We start from the raw sequence: 18,490 nt of genomic DNA on the forward strand, positions 1-18,490 counted from the left end.
CAAACCTGACGTATAAGCCAAACATAACCCCCTTTCTCCTCTAAATTTCTTTTGGTTATAGTATTTGCCATAGTAACAGAGAGAAACAAATGAATAAATAGTCAATAATCAATGATGACAAATACTGATGGAGCTACCATATCTCAGACTTTGTGTCAAATGGTATAGAGCTGCTCATCTGACCTCACAAAATACTGAGGCAAATTTTGTTTCATCCAAACAAGGAAGCTGAAGCACGAAATGGGTAAGATTTTCTCAAAGTCACAAAGGTTGCTGTGGTAGGTCACATCAACATGCAGTCTGGTTCCACAACCCGAGAGGTGTCATTCCTTACCTACGGGTATCCATCTCTCAAGCTCTTTTTGGGTCTCTGAACTCCTTTAAACCCTTCAAAGTTAAGAGCCATTACATGGTGACAGAAATAATGTTTTCCCAAAACAAACTATATTTTTCACAGTAATGTGAAGAATAGCACTGGTTTAATTCTCAAAACCCCTAAGGAAACAGTTCACAGACTTGGCTGCACACTCACATCGTCTGAGGAACTTCCAGAAAACCCAATGCACCATGGCCAAACACACATCACTTACATCAGCCTGTGGTAGGAGCCACTCAATCAGTTTTCAGAGATTTATTGGTGATTCCAATGCAGAAGGGGACTGCTTTAAGACATCATAGTGTGTGTGTGTGTGTGTGTGTGTGTGTGTGTGTGTGTTGGTGGAGCAACTAGATAATCATTATGACCCTTCCCTACAGTCCATCATGTCTCATGCTCTGTAACCTGTGGAATACACCAGAATGTTCTAGTAAAGAGCTAAAGAGAGAGCTGGAAAGACGGCTCAAACTTGATATTCCCAGTATCAAGCTGGGATGCTTGATTCCCAGCATCCACATTGGACAGACCCGAAAACTGAAGTTCTAGGGTCTCTTACACCCTCTTCAGGGTCCCATGACACATGCATGATTGTGGTACACATACACCCATGTAGGCACACACACATACACAAATAAAATATTAAACTATTTAATGTCCTCGTGTTGTTTTGAAAACGCTTTTGAACTCATGGATCCCGAAGAGGTCTTGAGGATGCCAGAAGATTTTCAGTCCTCACTCTGAGCACCACAGCACTGTACCTCACTGCCCTAAGCTAACTGATATCGCTAGCACTGAGACACTGCCCATGCCATTTCAACCATCATGGCTGCCCATTAAGGAAGGTGTGCCTTCGGCCATAGGCATGAAAATGAAACTCAAAGCAGCCCACTGTTCTGAGAGCACAAGGGCATCTCATTTAAAACCAGGATTTGAATTAAGATTCCTAACTGCAAACCTCATAGTTCATGCTGCCATGGGCACAGGAAGAACTCTATCCTGTTCAAATGAATAAACTTACAAGCTTCTTATATTTCAGCTCTAAGCTGGAAGGTGCATGTATGAGGGGGAGGGGCAAGAGACAACAGTTTTTATTTCCCATGGATTGAGGTACTGGTCAAAGAATATTTGGTAACCGCGTGAGTGATGCTCAAGCTCTAGAAATAGTTAAAGGAGAAACCTGACACGTAAAGGTAAGGCCTTAGTAGACTAATTATTAGATGTTATTTTTTCATGCACAAGTCATGTGACTTAAACAGGGGTTTTAAACACTATGGGCTTTAAATTCCAAGGCTATAACTCAGTATCGCCTCCCTAATGCCTTGCTGTGAACCATCAGCACGTGGAGCTTTTAAGTCTCTGAGTAAATGGTATAGGGGCTTATATTAGGATTTTCTTGCTTTTAAAACATTAGTTTTATCAATTTCTAGCAGTGTGTTTAGGGGCTAGTTTCTCCATTTCCTGAGCCTTGGTTTCTATAATCATAAAGCTATCATTTGTTACTATGTTGTCAGACTTTCTACACAGGCAGAGCTTGGTATATGAATGGACATCTGATGAATGTTACTTTCCTATTAAAACTGAGAAACATACAAAGAATACAAAGAACTATAAAAATGTTAAGTATCTGAACTTATAAGTACAACATTGGGATCTTCAGGCCTGTAGCCAGATTCGATCTCACTTCAATACTGAACCTCAGTTCTGAGGAACCTGCTTCTCCCTTACCAATGCTCTGAAACAAAATCCCTCTGAAGGCAGGTAACTGTGGGTGCCAGGGCTCTGCTGAGCAGTCAACAAACAGGCTGTCACCTTACTTACTAATTCTGATAAGCTTAGTGGTCCTCACCTTCATGGGAGAAAAAGCCCAACAGAGTCCTTAGGTCTTGTAACATTCCAGAAGCACAAGACTCAGAAAAGCGTAGCCCTGCTTTTAAAAAACATAGAGACCAACGGCTGAATAAGGAAATGACAAAATAATCATAGTGTAAAATGCAGTCTTCAGAAGAGGGAAGCACAGTACTGAGAGATGGGGACTTGAGACTATGTGGGTCTGCAAAGGCTAACCGGGTAAAAGTTGTTTGTTCTACTTTTATGTACACTGTCAGACAGCATCTTTTCAAAATCAGAAGCATGGGATAATGACAAGATGATATTTCAAAGGAAAGATTTGTTAAGGGTGTAATAGCATCAACAAAATGTCAAACATAAAGCAGGAGAAAATGGAGATTCCGATGCAGTGTGGTTCACAAGTCCTACTTGTGGTGGGCATTTGAGCACGCTCAGTCCAAATCAGCCGAGACAACTTGAGTTGAAGATGTAACCTGAATTCAAGTCAGTTTGGGAGGATTCACATGGAGACAAGATCATCCCACTGGCTAGAAAGACAAGAAGAACAAACATCCCAAGGCGAAGAAAATGGAACTTAGAAAAAGATACGAAGGTCGGGTTGTACATCCCTGCCTGGGACAGGGACTCTCAAAGGCCTCACCCTGTTCCCACACGCAATGCGCTGAAAGGCACACACCTCTAACCCACACACTGTGCCTGGACACAAGCTGCGGTCTCACAGTCATCTCCAGCCTGGAGAGCCTGGTTTGAGCATACTCTTAAAGACCTTAATTAGGAAAGTTAGCTCCCATTATGACCGTGGTGAGAACTTGGCCTTAAGTGGTGGGTGATTAGCCATAAGGGCTCTGCCCTTATAAACGCTAACACTGTCACTATGGAAAACAGTGAGTACCCATCCCCAATCCCTCCACGAGTGCGTGTTCTCTGGCCCTCACGCCTTTCTCACTGGGAGATCAGAGCACAAAAGCCCTGTCAGGCATGGAGCCTTGACCTTGAACCTTCCCAGACTAATAAATTGTAATAAGTTTTTGTTATTTATAAATTTGCAAAAGTTTTGGCTATTTTACTGGAGCAGCACAAACAGACTAAGGCATTACATCATCATATCTACTGACACACTACAACAGATACACGCCCAAGAATCTTTAATGGTCTGGGGACCTGCCATTTTCACGCCCCTCCTCACTATAGCATTTCTGACTGGTGACTGTCAGGCTGTCACCTGAGTTTTCTGAGTGGCAGTGTGTTCTCTACCCAAACAACAGCTTGCCCCACTAACAAACTACTTCAGTAATGGAGGGATGACCCTTGTATGTTCCACCAAAACCAGCCTCCCCAAAAACGCTTCTGCTCAGTGGTCCTGATTATACGTCTCCGAACCAGCTTAAACAGAGAGGGGGAAAGGAGAGGCCAGAGAGAGGTGAATAGCCTCAGATTAGTTAATATAGTTCCTGTGTATCAACCCTTCAGATTAAGTGGGCAAAGTTACCCCTCTACACCTCTCTATCTCCAATGAAATAAAGTAATTGACAATGAAATTAAAAATTATTAAGAAGCCTAACATATGAGCATAGAGGTTGTATATGGAAGAGAGGATAATAATATCCTTAAGAAAAATCTTTTATTCTCCTCCAGATATTTAGAGTTTCCCCATGCCACCAACTCGCTCCACTTACCTCCTTGACCTGGCACTAAACTTGGCCATACAGCTCCAGGCAAAACTACAGAGAGAGAGGGCAAGAGGAAGGTGGAGGAGAAGGGTGGGCTCTTATGTAAACGTGGCATTTCAGTTCACAGCACCCGAAATAGAGCTTGCTTGCCTCACGCTTTGGGTGCATGTGCTATGGAGAACAAATTGTATTTCAGGCCATTTCTGCTAAATTTGACACAAGATTTACATAGCCCACCAGAACAGTGTATGAGCAAATGAGAAATGTGATTGAAAGACGACAAGTACACTACTCCCAAGTGGACCTGCTCGGGGATTCTGAGTCTTTGCATGGGTGCCTCCCCACCTGCTCAACCCTAAAAGTGTAGCGGGAAGGTAAAGTCCGTCCTGAGCAGCCCATCTCTGGAGAGTTTCTAGCGCCCTCCTGGCCCCTAGGGACCCACCACCCACAGCTGCTTCCAGGGTGGTGGCTGTAGAACTTCTTCTAACTAAGGGAGCATAAAGCACAGCCGACAGGCCCCAGGGGTATTTTTCAAGAAGTGAAACCTCCCGGTAAGGCAAAAACTTTTTTGTATATCCTTTCTATCAAAGCAAAGTGATTGGATCAAGTCTCAAGGTAGCAGAAGTGGCTGATTTCCTGTCACCTGGTGTCAATCAGAGGCACCAGCCCCAGGCCTGGTCTATCTCACTCATCTTCAAGTACTTGAGATAGAAGAAGAGGACAGCTGACTCAGCCATTGTCTAAACCGGCCCTTGAGCCTTGAAGACTTGGAGACCCAGGTAAGGAATGAGCTTGCTCTGTTTAAATGACTGGAAAGGGAGGTGGATGAGGAGAGGCGTGGTTTGAGAGACTAGACTGGGGTGGTCCTGGTGAGACTTTCAAAGGGCAGCGTGATTTCAGCTGCGGTGATTTGAAGACTGGCTGTGCCACCTTCCTCCTAACTGCCGCCCTCTCAGAATAGCTGTAGGCAATGAGTGGTGAGCAGAGGCCAGCATGGAGATAAAGTGTATAGCGTTTTGGACTCAACCCAGGTTCTACTACATAGAAGTCGCACAACCTTGGTTGAGTTGCCAGACCTCTCCTTGCTTCAATTTCCTTGTCCATAAAAATGGGAGCAGGAGCAAGGCCCTCTGCATCATGAAGATCAAACTTAAAGAATCTTTTTAGGACTGCCTGAGACCAAATCAGGAAACAATCCTGGCCATAAGCAGAATCTAAGTCCATTCCGCTTGTTTTAGCTGATTTTTGTCACCAAGGATCAACTTCAATGTAAACATTCATAGAGTGTGTGTGTGTGTATGTGTGCAAGTGCGTGCGTGCGCACGCGCGCATGCACATGTAAGTCAGAGGATAACCGCAGGAGCCAGTTTTCGGAGGGAACCTGGACCATCAGCCTTGCCAATAAGCCAGATAGCTGGTTTGATTCACAAGACCGTTTTTTCTTGTGCTCTACCAGGAAAGGAAATCAGAATAAATCCGCAGGTGATAGGAGACATAGAGAAAAGGCCCATGTGTGAGCGGTACTGCAGTTGTGGAAATAGTGTGCTTTTGCTAGTGCCTGAATATGGGAGGGAGCTGAAGGAGCAAGAGTAAAATCTGCCTCCAAACCTGAGTGTATCTGTGCATATCCACGCACACATGTAGAAGATGGAGCTTCACGGTAGATGCCTTCTTCAGTCACAAGACAGGTCCCTAACTCAACCTGAAACTTATGAATTCGGCTGGACTGGCTGGCCAACAAGCTCCAGGGATTGAACTTTCTGCACTGAAGTTACAAGTGCATGCTACCACAGCTGGAGTTCATGCAGATGCTGAGGGGCATGCTACCACAGCTGGAGTTCATGCGGATGCTGAGGGCATGCTACCACAGCTGGAGTTCATGCGGATGCTGAGGGGCATGCTACCACAGCTGGAGTTCATGCAGATGCTGAGACCGGTACTTAGGTCCTCACGCTTGTGACGCATGACCTGAGCCATCTCAGAAGCCCCCTCGTTTAAACCTCTTAAGTCTGAGCAGTTGGCAAAAATAAAGTGACCCAGAGAAGGCCTTTTACAGAGAAGTTTTGGTTGAGCGGCAGAAACTGGTTGAAAAAATGTGAGCGAGGAGGAAGTTGGGGAAGTGGCAGATAGCAAAATCTGACAAACTGAAGTGAAGAAAGGGGAAACGGGGTAGTAATGGGGGACCTTGTGAGACTGTTAGATGGGAGGTTAGGGGCTAGGGAACAAGGTAGCACATTTTGTTTGGATAAGGGCCAGGAATAGTAATTATTCCCTGAGTATTTATTCCCTTATCAATCGCAGCACATCTTATATTATCCTAATTTTACAGAGGTCATAGATGTGCGTGATGCCACAAAAGAGCGAGAGTGGGTCCAGGGAAGAGGGATTTCTGGAAAGAGCAGCACCTGGTGGAGGGAGTGGGCTGACAGGGTTGAGAAGGGAAGGTGTAAGATTCGCCTGTAGCCATAGGTGCAGGAGGGAGGAAGAGTCAGTGAAAAGCTGTTCTGAATGGAAGGGGGAAGTTGAGGTTGGGGGCTTCAAGCATCTCAGTAGATGATGGAGTTATTGGACCTAAAACTTATTATTCAAACCAAAACCACTGAAGAAGCCGTGATATTTTCAGGGGAATGAGAAGGTGGTGCCTCTGGAAGTCAAAAGGGTTGTGGAAATTGCAGTGGGGGATAAAATGGGACGGTGTGTGAGCAAATCAAGTCGTGATTTCAGTGCCAGCATTTTTCACATTGATAAAGCCCCATATCGTCACATTTTGACCAATGTGGTCAGTGACCTCTGCTAATCTATCAGACAATCTTTTCTGTGAGCTGGAGTCCACTGAAGTCACTTTGTATAATTTATTTTAATGATGAGGCAAAGGCGGAGAAATCTCCATTTGTGAGAGCACATGGACCAGCTCTAATTTCACGTGTTCCCACTGAATGCCATTTTCTTGCACCATCTACAGCGCCCCCATGTGTATGAGAAGGGGGGAGGTGGGTAATTAGCATAAAATGGTATGTCAATCATATTTGTTTGTAAAATAGTATTTTGTAGTAATTATTCAACACTTTGGAGAAATATAGTTATTAGAAAGATACTATTCTAACAGAAAGACAAAATGTTCCTCTCTCCGTATTATTATTGCCAATAACTCATACTGACAGTCCCACTAGACTTTGCCCAAATAAAAGGTTTATATCAGCAACAACACAGAACCAAGACTTAAGGAGCCTCTGGTAACTACAGAGGAATTACAGTGCTAGTCCAGTCATTTTCATCACCCCGAATAATTAATGATCTTGTACTTCAAGTCACCATCACTAAAATTAGTCCCCTAGAATGGAGTTAAGTGAACTTGAGTTCATTTCGTAGTTGCCAAAAGATACTGGGAAAAATTACGGGAACCTCTATGCACCCACTAAAAGGAAATGCAATGCTTACTAAAAGAGAGAGGTATAAACAAGGCTGGGAAAAGCACAGCTAGTATCTGTGGGGACACAGTACATGCTCAATTAAACAGCTACAGTCATACAGTCTAGCCTGGGGTTCACAGAATGAGCATCTGTATCAGTGGCTCCCTAACTACGTATAAGGTCTTTGCAAAAGCATGCCCCACATCCAGGGACAGGATCCTTATTTGTGATGACAGCAAACTGGTTTCTGAAATTTTTCTAGTTCTACACCAGAACCTATTTGAAAATTCCTTGGTAGGTAAATAATTTTTATTTTGGTTGGCAGTCTCGTGAGATGGTTTGTGTCCCCTGGGGCCAAGTGACATCTGGTAATTTAGAACAGGAGGGAAATAAAGTGAGAAACTCTTCCCTAAAGCCCATGTTGCAGACAGCTCATGTTCTGTATCACTTTAGGTCATGTAGAGTGTGCATATTTTGAAGAGAAAGGAAGAGAAACCGAACTGTCCCCCACAGGAGTCAAAGTAGTGAGTCATGGACACTGCAGTTGACAAGTTGAAGGCTTTATTTCAGATCATTAGTAATCACACATAACTTGTCTGCCCTTGTCCTCTCCTCTGGAAAGCAGAGGCAATGATTCATCCCTTGTTGCCTCTACTGGGCTCAGAAGAGATGTTCCAGATGAGATTTCCTTGTAATTATAAAACTGGCAGAAGTTTAAGAGATTAACTCCCCAGCTCTCTAAGACGTTAGCAGCATCTCAGGAGCCCGGGTAGTCTTAATTCCCAAGTCCTGTTCCACAGCTTACAATCAATAAAGATGAGGCCAGAGGTGTGGTCCTAGAGAAGGATATCCAGGGCACAGGAAAATATCAAGGGAATTCATACATGTGGTTGACATCCAATAGTAACCAATAGATGAATGCTCCCAGCAAATGGCATGTGAAGAAGGCTGGATGGCCTTAGCCTGTCAGAGCTGGGGAGAATGTGGTTCATCACCTCATCGCCTCAGAAACAACTGTGAGCACTAACAGACGACACTCACTACCCTCTTCCCCTAGGCACATATATGCACTCATTCTTCAGAATTCTATGAGAAGGGTACTGTTCTCATTTTACAGATAGATAAAGTGGAAACTACAGCTCAGAAGTATATGAAAAGAATTACAACAAGGCAGCTGATATTTATTAAGATGTGCGTGCTTTGCATAAATCTATCATTCCTTCAATGCTTACTGAGAAGCTTTAACATGAACATTATTTCAGATGCTGGTCAAGAGGCAACAGCGTCATTTATTTCTGTAGAGAGAAGACTACAATAAACAAGTAATTTGCCATAGTAATACTTGGAATGCGGTGAACAGAACAAGATGTATTGAGGCAGAGAGAATATGTAAGAGCATGCGTGATAGACTGAGGGTTCAGACAAGGCCTCTGGGGATAGCCAATGTTTAAGCCTGGGTGAAAAATCTCACATGAACATAAACCGTCACCATCTATCTCATACAAGCTGTGAGACAAGAATCATTACCACTTCCAGTCTAGAGCTGAAGAACCTGAGACCCAGAGAACTTGTCCAGTACCTCAGAGTAATTAGAATTAATGTTTCAGAGCAGACAGTCTGACTCAGGGGCTGTGATCTCACATGTGACGACAGAGCATTCTTGATGTGACCTGCTCAAAGTCAGAGCTGGAGGGAGAGAGAGGCCTAGAACCATCCCTTCCTGACTGTAACGACAGTCCTTACCATAATCAGACATGACACCTGTGGACCACTATGCTGTTCAGAGACAAATAGATAAACAAGTCAATAAAAAATATGTTTTGCAGAAATCATAAGAAGAACACCAAAGGAGGGACCAGCTGGACAAATGCACAGATCAGGGATGAAGTTCAGTGATATTTTCCTAACGCTCACAAGGCCTTGCCCCAAGCACCAGCACAGACAAAAATCCATATGAACATAAATTCATAGTTGTTATGGGAGTATAGCTCATTGGTAGAGTAACTGACTGCATAGTGGTTTTGGGACATTAATATGTGTCCAGACATGATTAACAGGCATGCTAGCTAAGACTCCTGGGCCCATATGGCCTTACCTGAGATAGACCCTCCAGATCCTTTCCTAGAGCATAGGGCTAGACCTTGCCTCACACCTGAAGCCACTAGGAAGATGGCATGCCTCAGTGGCACCATCACGAGAACACTAAGAGAAGTCTTAGGTGGTGACAGAAGATAAGATTACCCAAGACTCTGACATTGATCTCACTTGACTGTTTTATTTTCAGAAGTTTGAGAAGAGAATGACAACACCCAGAAACTCAGTGAGTGGAACCTTCCCAATGCAGTCTACCAAAGGCCCCCTTCCCATGCAGCCTTCTCAAACGGCGAACCTCAGGAGGCCCTCTTCACTGGTGGGCCCAACACAAAGGTTCTTCATGAGAGAATCCAAGGCTTTGGGGGTAAGGCTTTTCTCTTCCATTCCACGCCCTGGAGATTGCTCTGACCTACAGATGCTAATGCTTCCGGCTATATATGGAATTCAGCCTTCCTTGCACAGGCAGATCTAAGTGTGTGTGTTCTTTACATCTCACACCGTGGGCTGAGCCAGAGGGTACAAGGGAGTTACCACCTGGATCACTGCAGGATGATCTTACAGCATCTCTTGGCTTGGAGGTTAAGGGTCTTCCATTCTGGTTCATTGTTCAAATTCCAGACACATCTGTTCCTTGGAAAAGCCCTGTGTGGTGGGAGAGAATGAGGAGGCAAAATTCTTGGCAGTGTTACTGCTCCACTTGGTACCTTTGCACGGTCTCTAACCCGGTCTCAGGCTTCCCACCTTGCCTTTGACCTCCACCAGTGATGGGCTCAGTTCACCACCAGTGCCTTTCTTCTCTCCCCAGGCTGTCCAGATCATGAATGGCCTCTTCCACATTTCCTTGGGGGGACTGCTGATGATCCCCACGGGGGTCTTTGCACCCATCTGTCTGAGTGTATGGTACCCTCTCTGGGGAGGCATTATGGTAAGTTAGGATAAACAGCAATCCTTTGTAAGATGTTAAAGGGCGGGGGGGAAGTCCAAGAAGATCTAGGTTGTTTCTGTGTTAATGAAGATGGGCAGAAAGAAGGCACTGGGCTGACATAGCTAAGTGAGAAGAAGACAGACTACAACACGTGCTCGTGTGGTTGAACATGGCCACGCTTCGTGTGCATTCACAGAATGGAGCTCTGCTGGTTGTTCCCAGGGAAGGAAGACTGCACAGATCAGGGTCTCTCCACAGCTAACTCCAGTAGGGTGGGAGACACCAGATATTTGTGTTTGGGAAGGAAGGGAGATATGGGAACATCCTAAGCGCCTGCATCTCACTACAACTTGTTAGTTACTATGGAACCTGATGAAATTATTCCCATCCCAAATCACCCCTCTGTATGTCTAAATACAGCAACATTCTTCTGGGCTACTTAATATACATGTTCCCCAAACTTATAATTTTGTGTGTGTCGTGAGGCTAGGTCGTGTTTATTTTGCCAGGACACTTTTCATGACTGTGTCCCTCTAAGGGTGAGTCCAGAATTGAAGCTTTCAGAATGGAGGTAGATTGGTTGTAAGACTTTTCTGCACTTGAACCTTAGGAAAGGAAGTTGAGAAATAATCACTATTACTTCCTATAGCGGCCAATGTTTTGGTGAAATGTATATATTCAAGATAAGTATGGCCTTATGCACTACATTAAAGCTGTTAAATAACTATGACCCCAAAAGAACATTTTCACTTATTACAACTAGAGAGATGGGCTGGAGAGATGGCTCAGTGGTTAAGAATACTGACTGCTTTTCCAGAGGACCTGGGTTCAATTCACAGTACCCACACACATAAAATAAATAATAATTTACTTTTTATTTTAAGGAGGAGAATAAGTGTTTTAATTCACACTGACATTCTCTCCTACCTATGTCTCCCAGACACCAGTCCTAATTGTGTTTTAAAACTAGTGACTAAGTCAAATTGCAGCCTGTGTAGATATGGAATAAATCATGTTACTGAGGGTGATTTCTTATGTTTCTATTTGATTATATGGGCCCAAAGGGTCCTCACTGACACAGAAGTTTGAATTCTGTCTCTCTTATTGTCTTCCTAACAGTCCCCTGAGGTTGAATAGCACAGAGTGGGTATGTGAGCCTGAATAACAAAGAAAAACAGCTACCTAGAAATAACTTAATGGGATAAAATTTGATGCATAGTTAATGAATGATACTGAAAATATAGATGGTTCCTTCCCAATAAATCATCAGTGGAAAACAGTGACCTTTTTCCTCCCTCCCCCTCCCCACCCACCACCCCTTTTCCTCCCTCCCTCCCCACCCGCCACTTTCTTTGCAGTATATTATTTCGGGATCACTCCTGGCAGCAGCAGCAGAGCAAACCTCCAGGAAGAGCTTGGCAAGTAATCGTGTAGCTTTCCCCCACACCAGACACAATGGCTACTTTCTCAACTGAAAACAATTCCTGGGGACCCTTGAAGAGCTTAGCGATCATAGATTCTCTAGGAGCAAAGGATCCTATCTCATTCTAGTTATGATGCAACTTTCTTCATAAAAACTACAACTGGCATCTGCCTTAAGTCTATCCATAGCAAGAGAATCCAAGGCAGAGCTCAGAAGACAGCACTTACAGTCTTTCCATGCTAGGTCCCCTGTAGAGATGATAGACCTGACATATTCTGAAAGAAAGTCATTTCTCCCCCACACTATTTAGGAAAATGTTCTGATCCATATGCTTGAGTCAGGTTCTAGCTAAGTCAGGACCCTGAGTAAGTGAATACAGGGGTACCCCTGACTTTTCACCCCATGAATGGAGGGACTAGTCCTGACATAGGGGATCAAGATAACAATGAAGTGGGGTGTTGTGTGTGACAGAATGGTGGCATCTGTAATGACTTTTCACCCCATGAATGGAGGGACTAGTCCTGACATGGGAGATCAAGATAACGATGAATGGGGTGTTGTGTATGACAGTATGGTGGGATCTGTAAGGCCTGCAGCGTGTTCTCATCCTTAAGGATTCGTTTATAGCATCTTAAAAACAAGTAACATTCAGAATTCCTAAATCTGGATGGGGGACCAGATCGCACTACCAAATTTGCCTCCAGAAAACCCTCTAACAATACCTTCTTCACTTGCTAACCTAAGTCACTGTGAGCTGGTAAGGATCTCAGAGCTTTGGGATGGCTCTTCTCTATACCCGGTCTGAAAAATTCAATTTAGGGGAAGAGATAAAGTGTTTACAAATATCAAATACAACCAAAACTACCAAATTGCCATTAATAGGTCATGTAGCTAGGAATGAAATATGTGTTTCCTGAAACAGCCATCAAAAATACCATACCATCGTGGTACTTGGCATGGGATATGTCAAGCTTTGATCACCCATGCAGGTCAGAGCAGTCACAACCATGTCTTCTGGCCTGCGTATCAAGAGACATCTGCCCTGATGGTATTGGGGGGAGACAGCTGACTGGGGGTGACATGGTCAGTAGGGAGTGGAAGCATTATTATGGCTGATGCATTTTTTTACTGGATGGTACAAACCTAGAAGGTTCTATCTATATCTACATCAACCATCTTTAGTAATGATATAAAATTCTTCTTATCCCTCTGCCCACTACCTCATTATGCAAAGTAATAATAATCTGGAAGCTCATTAAGTCTTACTGCACATCTGGGGAGACGGGGACAATGAAAGAGGTTCAGGGATACAACATGTGGGTGAGGGACCGCTGGAATTACGGATTCAAAATTGGGTGGATGGTGATTGAATAAGGCGAGAAGACTGGAAAAGGAGGGAGAAGGAGGCTAAAAGATGTGTGCTTCACCGTGACAGAGAGGCTAAGAGATGTGTGCTTCACCGTGACAGAGAGGCTAAGAGATGTGTGCTTCACCGTGACAGAGAGGCTAAGAGATGTGTGCATCACCGTGACAGAGAGGCTAAGAGATGTGTGCATCACCGTGACAGAGAGGCTAAAAGCCATAGGGAGAACAGCACCAGAATTCAGGTGTGGCACGTTTGTGAGTCAGGCCGATGGCAGCTGGAACCCCACACTCAGCTCTAGATTTTCTGAACAGAAATGAAATTGAATTAACAAACCTGCCTCTGTTCCAGGTCAAAGCAAAAGTGATAATGAACTCTCTGAGCCTCTTTGCTGCCACTTCTGGGATAATTCTTTCAATCATGGACATACTGAACATTACAGTTTCTCATTTTTTAAAAATGGAGCGCCTGAATCTTAGCAAAGCTCCCAACCTGTACGTTGATATCTACAACTGTGAGCCGGCTAACTCCTCGGACAAGCACTCCCCGTCTACGCGGTACTGCTACAGCATGCAGTCTGTGTTCCTGGTAAGCACGGAAGCGGGCTCCTCAGGAAAAGAACTGTGCTATGTTTTATTATGAACATCAACTCTGGGTCCAGGTAGTCTGTGTCTGCTATTTTTTTCTGAATGTGGCTTTGGGCAAAAACCCTCCTCATAAACTGCTTCCGTTTCTCCAGCTGGAAATCATGGAGAGTAAGAGTGATACTGTATATCTCCTTGGATTGATTTGAGAAACTAACTAGTTAGCATGAGCAAGGCACCTGGAATCATGGTACAGAAGATGCTAACTGTGACTTTATTATTTCTTCTGAGAAATGGGATTGCTGTGTAGCCCTGGTTGGTCTGCTGCTGACTATTTAGCCCAGACTAGCTTCAAATTCGCAACAATGCTACCTATTCCTGAATGCTGGGATTACTGGCATGTGTCACCACACTTTATGTGTTCATCATTCATCATTGTTAATATCATTGGTGACATTAATATTATTATTAATAAAAATATGGAAGAAATGCAGAGTTTAAAGGGGAAAGGCAATGCATTTCCCAAGTGTTGTAGAGTTTCCTTGGTGTGATATCACATCCTCTAAAGCTGATTCAATTTCCAGGATCTCATTTAATCCAGGCTGGCCTTCACATTACTGTGTAGTTAAGAATGACCTTGAACTTCTGATCTCCTTGCCTCCACCTCCCCCTGTGCTGGGATGACAGGCACCTGCCACCATACCTAGTTTACACAGTGGGACTAGAACTCAGGACCTCAAGTATGCTGGGCGAGTACCCTACACATGAGCTACCATACCTGACCAAGGTGACAGAATTTAACGTGGGACTCTTTCTTACAAAGAATTGATTCTTCAGTTCCCTAAGCCCACCTTACTTTCTTGCTGGGTTTAACACGAGGGCTGTAAAAAACGCTGCCTTAGGTAGCAGACATTCCCCCCAGCGGTTCAGCTTACTCGCCTGAAGAACTGAGCTGAATTGGCGCTCACCAAGTTCCCGGTGTCAGGCGTCACTGAGCACCAAGCATGCCATCTGCCGTCATCTCATCTTTGCCTCTGTTCTGTTGGTTTCCAGGGCATTTTGTCAGTGATGCTGATCTTTGCCTTCTTCCAGAAACTTGTGACAGCTGGCGTCGTGGAAAATGATTGGAAAAGAGTGTGCTCCAGATCCAAACCTGTAAGTTGAAGTTACCTGTCCACATCTTTCTAGGAAATTAGTATCCACATAGAACTGTTTACATAGAATAATCTGACAAAAATTTGAAACTAGGAACTTCATTGGAATAAAATGGTTTTACTCTGTTTTTGGACAACAGAAACCACCAGTAGTGGCAGCAGATGTTTTGAAGGGTAAGTGAGGCTATGGTCAAGCAGCTCCTGCAGCTCCTCACACCTGCACAGTGGCCTGCTACCAGCTTTCCTTGTCCTTGACTTCAGACTCCCACTCCTGCCCTGTCCTCAGAGAGCATTTATTTGGGGCTTACAGTTCCTGAAGATTAGCTAGAGCCCATGATCATCATGGGGAGGAGCATGGCAGCCAGCAGACAGGCTTGGCTCTGGAGCAGTAGCTGAGAGCTCACATCTGATCCACAAGCATGAGGCAGAGAGAGCTAACTAGAATGGCTCCGACTTTTGAAACCTCAAAGCCCAACCCCAGTGACACATCTCCTCCCACAGGCCATATTTCCTAATCATTCCCACAGTTCTACCAATCACAGAATAAGTATTCAAAATTTTGAGCCTACGGGGGGGGGGAGGCATTCTTACGCACACCTTGATTACATGCCCCTCCCAACTTAATCTGTAACGTGGGATGGTTGAAGGCTGGAGGCCGATAAAGTTGCTGTTGCTTGGATTTTACAGTGCTCCCCTCTCCCCCCACCCTCTTCACCTCATTTCACTTCCAAAGCAATGTATTTTAAAGAGTCTCCAAAGCTGGGAAATATGAATGTTCCAATAGCAATCCTCTTATAAACTTCCTCAAAACTATAGACTGTAAGATTTAGCTTATAGTTTCAAACCCACCACTGATTCCTTCATTACACAGATGGAGAGACAGCAGACTGAGACTAACTTTCCATCATTACGATCACTAATGGCAAATCAGTTCTGGAATACAACTCCTCTATTTTGGTGTTATTTTTCCATGCGGTATGATTATTCTAGGAAAAATGGCAAATGCCTGAAGTCCTTAACAATTAACTCAGACTCAATTTGATGAGAATTTGCATGTCCAAGTAACCAATCCTGGAATCTGTTGGAGGGAGCAGGGCCCCTTGTTTGTCCTGGCCGCCCAGCTAGCTTATAACTGAAATAACCACACAGAAACTGTATTAATTTAAACACTGCCTGGCCCATTAGTTCTAACTTCTTATTGGCTAACTCTTACATCTTGATTTAGCCCATTTCTATTAATCTATGTATCGGCACATGGCAATGGCTTTCCAGAGATTCTAACCAGTGTCCATCTCCAACAGAGAATACATGACTTCTCTCTGACTCTGTTTTCTTCCTCCCAGCATTCAGTTCTGTTTTCTCCACCTACCTAAGTTCTGCCCTATCAGGCCCAAAGCAGTTTTATTCATTAACCAATGAAAGCAGCACACGAACAGAAGAACCTCCTATACCAGGCATCTATAGTATATGGCTAATTAAATGAAGAACATGAGAATAAGTTGGCATTTGAATATATGTAGAGTGTTAGGAGGCATGTCAAGGGTAAATGTCAAGAGGCATTTGTTTGTGTTCTAGAATGTGGTTCTGCTAGCAGCTGGCCAAAAAAAAGAACAGACGATTAAAATGAAAGAAGAAATCATTGAGCTAAGCGGAGTATCTCCCCAACTAAAGAATGAAGAAGAAATTGAAATCATCCCAGTGCAAGAAGAAGAAGAAGAGGAAACAGAAGTGAACTTTCCAGAACCTCCCCAGGAACAGGAATCCTTGCCAGTGGAAAATGAGATCTCTCCTTAAACGCTTTTCCTCTATAAGCATCATCATTTAGAGAGCTTCCAAGACACATAGTTACCCCATCCTGCAGTCTTCCACGTCTACTCTCCATGTTTCTACAGCTTATCTTTGCATAGAGAAGCCACATCTAGCTCTCCTTCCCGTTTGGAGAATGTAGCAATTGTAGCAGACTGCGTTATCCCTTGCTTGGGAGTCTTACGAGGGCAGAAATGCTGCAGGACTCCTCATCCACCTTTCTCTGGGATGGGCATTTTCGTAGTGGTAGTGCTTTTTCTCCATTTTTCCATCAACAGCTGCAGCTGAGGGAAAGGACACACAACTGTCCCATCCACCTCTGAACTCTCCTACTCTACCTACATTTTTGGTGGAGTCCTTTCTGCATTGCTGTCTTAGGGAAAATAGAAGCGATGATGGAAGGGAATGAGGCACAATTTTTTTAGGGGAAAGGTCACTGTGGCATGTTTCTCAAGCTTCTGGATCCCATTTGGAAAGCTGCGAAAGGCAGTAACTAACCCTGTCTCTGTACAAACAGCAGACCTTACACATAAGCAAGTCTCTGTGTCTTAACTTTGTCCAACTCCTGTTTCTGGGCTTCTGATCACCTTGTTTACCTCCTTGAACCCTTTAGCCAAGAGGAGAAAGGATGGTGTGACATAACCCAAACCTCACACCATAGACAACAGCTGTGCTTACAGTTCAGAGGATAAAACAGTTTACAGAACACTCTCATGTGATCTCTCACGACCATGAGAGAATCCCTAGCACTATTTTACAATTAAACTGAAAATAGGGAGCAAGCCAATGTATCCTGACCCATCACATCTAATAGTTGTGGGGACGTCACTCAGACCAGCTCTTCAAACCCTGATGATGTTTGAAATGACCAAAGTATTTATACTCAATGTCTGCACGGCTATGAGCCATGTGTTGAGTCATAGAAGAGTCAGAACTGGATTTGACACCAAGAGAGTATAAACACCTAGATACTTACAGTATCAGAAAACCGGTCAAGACATTAACGTGCAATCAGCTGGCAAGTTATAAGACATAGATACTAAGCACTATAAATGATCTCAGAAAGGTCAAGCTTAGAAAAAAAAAAAACGTAGTTAAGAAGCCAACTCTCAGGACACCCTACTTTTCCACACCCCCCTCTGTTCAGGTGCAGGGAGGCTAACACCTGACCTAGAAACACTGTCAGCCTAAGAAGATCTTGCTATACCCTATTAGTCAGATGTCACAATCAGTTTAATTCGAGGCATGAAGGGTATATGGACAACTTAAGTTACACTCCTCAGAATATTCCCATTTTATGAGCAGTTACTGGTGGGAGGTACTTCCTGTGGTTACAAAGAAAATGGAAGTTGAATATTTCCCCTTGTGAAGCCTTCCAAACAAGCTCTAGATGAATAAAACTGTGTGTTCACGGCTGCAATGGCTGAGTCCACTCTGTGTATTTCCTTATTCGTGTTATCAGATTCTGCAACCTCAGTTCTTATTTATGTAAACCAATCTGTGTTAGAATAGAGACACACGAGGCATACTGAGCTATTCCTACAAACCTCACGCAGGCTCCCAAGGAAATTATTCATCCAGTAGATCATTACTAATTACTGCTCCCTCTTGCAAGCCACAGCATGATTCTCCACATGGAAGGTGCCCCTGCCTAAATTAAATAATACAGCAGTGGCTGGAGTAAGGGGTTGGAGGGAGAGGTGAGGAACAGCTGAAAACCTCTCAAAGAAGTATTCAGTTTCTAAGTTTCCCCTCTCTGACACTCATCATTTCCTTAAGGACTTTATCCATTGTTAGGTTTTCAAATAATCCATTTTTACCAAATTCTCATTTCTCT

At 43.9% G+C, this 18,490-nt stretch overlaps 1 protein-coding gene across 1 annotated transcript; it reads left to right on the forward strand.

Moving 5' to 3' along the window:
• The first annotated feature begins 4,576 nt into the window (after positions 1–4,576).
• Ms4a1 (membrane spanning 4-domains A1) lies at positions 4,577–18,035 on the forward strand. Its single transcript, XM_057779080.1, has 7 exons — positions 4,577–4,673; positions 9,589–9,762; positions 10,204–10,323; positions 11,682–11,741; positions 13,461–13,697; positions 14,747–14,848; positions 16,423–18,035. The coding sequence occupies exons 2-7, from the start codon at positions 9,604–9,606 to the stop codon at positions 16,639–16,641; spliced, it is 897 nt and encodes a 298-aa protein (XP_057635063.1). The 5' UTR covers positions 4,577–4,673; positions 9,589–9,603; the 3' UTR covers positions 16,642–18,035.
• The last annotated feature ends 455 nt before the right edge of the window (positions 18,036–18,490 follow it).

Source organism: Chionomys nivalis, chromosome 8 (assembly GCF_950005125.1).
Source record: "Chionomys nivalis chromosome 8, mChiNiv1.1, whole genome shotgun sequence".
Taxonomy (NCBI): Eukaryota; Metazoa; Chordata; class Mammalia; order Rodentia; family Cricetidae; genus Chionomys; species Chionomys nivalis.